At 37.7% G+C, this 7,025-nt stretch overlaps 1 protein-coding gene across 1 annotated transcript in view; it reads right to left on the bottom strand.

Annotated features, from left to right (window-relative positions):
- Positions 1–1,656: 1,656 nt before the first annotated feature.
- Positions 1,657–7,025, bottom strand: part of LOC107574261 (transcription initiation factor TFIID subunit 4-like) — a 58,747-nt gene continuing 53,378 nt past the window's right edge. Inside the window, exon 14 of the mRNA XM_016260715.1 lies at positions 1,657–3,349. Coding sequence (XP_016116201.1) covers positions 3,176–3,349 — 174 coding nt within the window. The 3' untranslated portion in view covers positions 1,657–3,175. The remainder of the gene's footprint in view (positions 3,350–7,025) is intronic.

Below are 7,025 nucleotides of genomic sequence, written 5' to 3' on the forward strand. Positions count from 1 at the left end.
GAGCTTTTCAGATGGCATTGCTAAATCCTCCACTTTCTTTCCGGTGCCCGTTTTCTTCAAAACGAGTCGCTTCGGAACGTTTATTATACATAATTGCTTTGAGTAAACGGTTAAAAAGTAAAGATCTTTTGTAGATTCGATGCCTTGTGGGTCCAAAATAACATCTTGTTTGATGAAGGCACCTTTGGAAAAAATGAGTCAGATTGTTAATGAATGCAGCAGTCAGGGGCCGCTGCTCGGACCGCTGTAGAAGAGGGGAATTACTGTGCCCCTTAAGGCCTGGAGACGGAGGGGCTACGGGTCAGACTTCTTCTCCAGGAGTTAAGGTCACTTTCCCACAATCCCTTTTACTCACTCTCCCTTAGCAAAACATCGCAAACAGAGCCACTCGGAGAAAGACTGAGGGAGAATAAACTTGAAAGGTTAACTTGGTGGCTGGTAAACCGACTGAATTGCATAATGTGTTGTAAAAACGCACATTATTATTTCCAAGTTATTTGCCTAGCTATTTCAAAAGGAAGGTTGTTATGCTAAGTGTTGTCTTAACTGGCCAGCATTTCTTTTATGCTACGTATTCAGAATTCCTTGATTTGTTGTACATTGTACATGAAGGCTCATGGACGCTTAGCAGGTCCCCCTGAATGCAACTCGTCATCTCGCTGCTCTGCAACTGCCGTTCGGTTTTCGGTTTCAAGGACAAGAACATTAAAAAGATGATTATCGGAGAAGCCATGTCGAACATTACATAAATCTTAATTTAAATACTGCTTTAATGGATGTTGTGTCAAGATGTATATTGCAGTATGGTCCAAATGTATATTATTTAAATAAAACATTTTTTTGTAATGGATTATTGATATGAATTATAGTGGTATGTCAGGCATGTGTTTATTTGAATTGTCACATTCTTTTTGTAATCGGTGTTGATAAACAAACTTTTAATAAATTGTTGGCGTTCTTTCCCTATTTTAAACCACTGGCTGCATGCGAATGTGTCGGAAAAACTTGATACAAATGACAGAGAACATATTTAAAGTAACCAGCATGTGTGAAATGGAATATCGGAATAGAAAAAAAATGGTTTTATCAGTTGGTCGTTGATTGGATGAAGGCGGATCTAAATGTAAACTTGCAGTCTATTGTGAGAAAGGGGCAGAGTTTCAGTAGACAATGATTGGAGAAGTATGGCACATGTCAGCAGAAAGCCGCATGCCATTTCAACATAAGATTGACATTTTGATTAAAATGTCATTTTGAACATGAAACACATGGATGAATAGTTCACAATAGATCAATGACGGTTAATTTTCTGAACAAAACAATATTGAACAACAAAAAAAAAATGTAAGAAAAAGAAAAGAAAAAGTAGGACAGGACTTGACGTTTTTAATCAGAAATTGAATCATGAAATGTGGGCAGTAAATACCAGAATAGAGTTTCACCTGAATGAGTTTTCAGTCAACTGTGAAAAAAAAAAAAGGCCCCAGGAATCAGGGCACATTTATTTGATCCTTTACCTGCTGGTTATGTTAACATTATATTACCACATTAACTATAGGCAAAATTATAGGATGTATTATGATTAACGTTACCAACAGCCTGTGTGGCCTAATTGACATCAGCCAAAAAAAAAAAGCATTTTGATGAAAGATTAAGGTTTTTTCACAGTATGAAAGTTCATTTAAGTTAACAATTTTGATTCCATGTTTGACATATTAGGGTAAAACAACATCAAAGAAAGTCTTGGAAGAATTATAATTAGGAACTTTATTCTTTTACAAAAGTACAAATTTAATAGAGATGAGCACTTTTTTCCAAACCAACCAAACATTCAAAAATTGTTAAATTTAGCAAAAATATAAATTCTAATAGATATGTTTTTTTTTAGACAAAAGACAATCCCTTGATCAACAATACTGTTTGTCCAAATGCCAGTACAAACAATACGAATTAAAACCAATCTGAGAGATGGAAAAAGATTTGCCTCAGATCTCAAAGGAATCATTGCACACGACATGACCGCTGACCGTCTCCCAACATACATCTGTACAACGCCAAAATGTAAATGTCAAACATGTCCTCTCCTACTGCATGTCATAAAGGGCAGTATACAAATATTCGGTATTTGAGACATAAAATAATGCCCGATGACAGATACTAAATTTATAGTGAACTTGAATTTCAAACACAAAAGTACATGATACAAAATGCGTCAGTATTTTAAAATAATTACTGCAGTCCATCAAAGCCACCCCATTTTGAATGTTTTTTTTTTTTTTAAATGGTCAAATTAACAGCACATACAACCTGCCATTTCTCCACAAATAAGTTACGAGAGATCCTGCTCTAGAATCGTTGGTGAAGCGATGCATATTAGTATTAGCATATTAGATAATTCCATGCCTTGGATTTGATTAAAAACAATGGTGCCCCAGGAGGGCCACGTAAGGCACCATTTCACAGTATACTTAACACAGACACTAGTGAAACTGTACACCCCTATAACCCCACACTGAGTGTGCGAGACAAAACAATCACTGATTTTCAAAAGACCATCCAATAGGATGAAAGACAGTCAGTGTTTTACAACACAGTTTCTCTTCATTTTGCAGAAATCAGTAACAAAAAAAAAAAAAACATCCTTAGAGACTTGAAGATGCGCTACTTATAAGTTACTAAAAATACTCCCGACTCGATAGACCTCTAAAACCAGGAACTTTGCATTCACATTTCCAGTGTCTCTATTGCAAATGAGGCTTTCAGTTAAAAACAAGTCCATCCGCTACTTATATAAAACAAATCTCAATCTCTATCCTGAAACGTAAAACCAGTCCGAGTTCAAGTTAATGAATAAAAAGATCAACATTGCTCAAAATGATGGCTCATTAATCCAAAACAAAGGGGAAATAAAACCATAAAAGGGTGACTCAGAGAGGAAAATCACATGGTGTCCACAGCCGCCGCCTTTTGGGCTTTTCCAGAACCTTCTCATCTCCAGAATGCCTACGTTTAGAAGATTTACAACAACGCGCTCATACTGAACAAAGAGTTCATGCCACAGGTGAGTCTGAAGGCACAAACCGGAGATGAATGCGGAGAAGGAGAGGAAGACTTGAACATATTACTGAGAGTCAAGCAGGTGGAGTACCATTAGCGTGGATGATCTCATCCAGTGCTACTTCAGAAGGGCCTTGTAGAGCAGCATGGACCTGGCTGTGGTTCGCTCCTGCTCCAAGCAGAAGATCAAGTCCCTGAGGTTGACCCGGGTGACGCGCTGCCGGGTCTGCCGGACTGACGATGTGGAGGATGAGGTAGAAGCGGTCGCTGATCCGGAGGAGCCTGCAGGAAACTGAAAGGGAATAAGGAAAGAATTCATTAGGTCATTGTCGTTTTTCACTCATTTTTGACATGACAGGTTGATAAACGTTTACCAAGGCTGTGATTGATGATAAACGGTTGCTACATTTAGTAGGCTGTCAAATCACTTTTATTTTATATTTGTAATATGATTTTTATTTTATTTAACCTTAAACCACCTACAGTTATACAAACAGGCTGAATTATTTGGGGGAAAAAAACCCTTAATATTAATAAATGTTACAAATTTTTACATGTCATGGCTTATAGCATTAAATTATCTTTGGTTTTCTTCTATGGGTGGCAAGAATCTGTCAAAAGATCTCTGGGTTAAAGTTGTGGACTGGCACAAGTCAGGAGATGGATAAAAAAAAATTCAAAGGCCTAGAAGCACAGTGAAGTCTATTATTAAGAAGTGGAAGGTATTTGGTACAATACAGACCCTGGCGAAGACGTGCTCACCCACAGACATTCACTGGTTCATTTTGAAGTATTAGAAAAACAACAAAGCTAATGCTTTTCACGGAACTTACGTAATTACCCATCATACACTGTGATATAGCCTGGTTCATTGGTCCGTTAGATCGGATTGCTTTCTCACTACAACCGAACCGCTCCAGAGTTCGTTTTCAGTCGAGCCGAGACCACCTCGTTCAGGCGATCTCGGACCGATTGTTTTGGCGCGGATCCGAGCGCGATTGCCGTGTTCACATATGCCCAAATGAACCGAGCTAAGGGGGGAAACGCGGCAGGTTCCCAAAACAACAGGCCAGGTGTGAAAGCACCTTAATATTGAATTATTTGGCCTCAACACCAAGCAATAAATCCAATCCAGCTCACCATCCAAATAACAGCATTCCTCCAGTAAAGCATGGAGGTGGTCATATCCTGTTATTGTTTCTCTGCAGCAGGGACAGAAGCACTTGTCAGGACAGAAGGAAAAATGGAAATAATTCTTGAGTAAAATCTGCTGCCCTCTGCCACAAAGTTGTCAGTGGGAAGAAAGTTTACCTTCCAACATGGCAATGAGCCAAAGCACACAGCAAAACTGAGCACACAGTGAGTGAAGGAGAAGGTGAATGTCCTTGCATGGCCTAGTCAAATTTAACTAAACTTGAGCAGTTCTGCAAAGAAGAGTGGGCAAATATTGCAAAGTCTAGATGTGCAACGTTAGTAGAGACAGAGACAAATCCCAACAGACTAAAGGCTGTAATTAAAGCAAAAGGTGGTTCAGCAAAATACTGACACAAGGGGGTGAGATCCTTTGCTTTGTCTGACATGTTGGTGTTATATCTTTCACTTGGATATTATAAGTTTCACTGAGTAAATACAGCTGGATAAAACACAAACTGTGTCTGTCTTCGTTTCAGGCTGCAAAGCAACAAAATGTGATTATTTTAAAGAGGGGTGCTTCTTTTCTACGCCCATTGTAAAATTGTAACAATTTTTTAATTATTCTTAAAGTTTTGATTAGGTCAGATTTTTTTGTGTAAATTTAAAATAGTAAAAAGGTTAATTTTTAGATACTTTAGGTTCACATAGTTTTAGCTTAAAAAAATAAAATAATAATTCATATCACCTAAAATTAAAGCAGCAAACAAATGAGAAGTCTTTGTGCTACCTAAATCTGAGACAAGCCAGCCCAAATTTGGTTTGATTCCATAATGTGAGCATTTTTGCTATTAATTCCTAGCAGTCGCCAAAGATCCTCTGGTTTTGTGCTTTTGTGTGTTTGTCAGCACACCTGCACAACATGTGATCATCTGTTCTCAGCTGGAGGCTAGAGAACCACACCTCACGCCCCGGGGCAGCAGACTTTTGATCTCAACTACAGTATCTCAAAGCACTTCATCTTCAGACTCCACTCCAACAAATGAGTGTGCAAAAGAGTGAGCTCAGACCATTAAAATAAATCTACACTTATATATTACAAATCAAGACAATGAAACAGAGGGCTCACAACCAGCCGTCGCCACATTAAGATTATTTACACAGTCCACCTCGAGGGAAAAGAGCTTCCATCTAATTTACAGGAGGAGGGAGGCAGATGGCATGTGTATCGTATTCATCAGCCGTACAGGGGGTCTATAGCGTGACATCAGTCGGCTGGAATGAGGTTAGGGTCTCCAGCCTTCACTGAATACTAATACATGAGAAGGTGTAAGACGGCCTCCGGGCACAAAACACACACCACACCCTACAGAAAAAACCTGCAGCTTTGTGGGATCTATATCACCCTCATACATGCTCTTACACACCCTGGATGATTCCGACTCTCACACACACCCAGGGCTGGCAAAGCTCACAACAAGTTTATGTGGACAGGTTGGTGCGCGGCCTTGTAGGTTGTTAATGTTAAGCCATTATTTGAAAATTGTCAGGAGCACTTTAAGGGAGGAACGAAATGCAAAACTGAAATCAGAGATTAATGCCAAAATTTTCACTCATAGCCACACCCAGAAGAGGCCGTTCCGGGAAGTTTAGTACAAGTGATCAAGTGATAGTAAGCCTCTGGTTACATATTGCACACACTTAAATAAACCTGAAATCAATGCAGAGCATTGGATGCCGTATGTGTGTGGAGACAAAAAAAACATAAGCTAGTGATTTCACATCCGATGCAATGCCATGCAATAGTCAACAAACGTCAAAACAACACCACTTATGAATGAGGTCTTAAAAACAGACCCGCTGCATTTAGTTATTTCAAATAAATGGGTCAATGACATGAAGCTCATCTTTTCAATATTACAAGTTCTTCGAAATGGAATTAATATATGCAATGACTCAAGTACACCTCTTCTATAATGAAAATGTTTTGCCATTCTTAATTCAAATTCATTTGATATTTTTTGGAAGTGCATGAATAAAAAAAAATGTCAGGGTGGTAAAAAGGTCCTAATATTACAATAAAGAAAAAAGACATTTAAAATGAAATTTGTGAAAGAAAATCTACTGGGCATGTAGTGCAACCAAACCAATGTTGTTATTGTTAATTAAATCGATTAAAAATAAATAATATCAAAAAATATTAGATGAAAGTTAGTTGCTAAGGAAACATTTCTCATTTCTGTTTTTAAGTACTAAAATTACTAAAACTGAAATAAATTAAAGCCAAATATGTAAACAAAAACAAAACAAAAAAAATAAAATTACAAAAAACTAAAATAAACTGAAACTATTAAAATAAAAGCAAATATCAGATAATTTGATCTTTTTATTACAAGGCAAGGTTAAATCAGGTTGTAAAATGTTGTGGTGTGACTACCCAAAAACCAAAATTATATTTATAAATGAATAATTCATGACATTTGCGAAACCTACCTTTTATCTTTAAAAACACTTAAACTAAAAATAATTAAAGGGGTCATATGATGCTTTTTTAAAGATCATTATTTTGTGTATTTGGTGTAACCGAATATGTTGACATGCTTTAATGTTCAAAAAACACATTATTTTTCAAATACTGTACATTATTCCTCTATGCCCCGCCTCTCTCAAACGCTTCGTTTTCTACAAAGTCCCTCCTTCCGACAAGCGCAGTCTGCTCTGATTGGCCAGCTGACCCAGTGCATTGTGATTGGCCGAACACCGCAAGCACTCGTCGGAAATGTAACGCCCCTTACCATAATCGCGAGCTTCATCTTTCAAAATAAATGTAAAGACAG

Source organism: Sinocyclocheilus grahami, unplaced genomic scaffold, assembly GCF_001515645.1.
Source record: "Sinocyclocheilus grahami isolate Dianchi unplaced genomic scaffold, SAMN03320097.WGS_v1.1 scaffold31.1, whole genome shotgun sequence".
In the NCBI taxonomy this organism is placed as follows: Eukaryota; Metazoa; Chordata; class Actinopteri; order Cypriniformes; family Cyprinidae; genus Sinocyclocheilus; species Sinocyclocheilus grahami.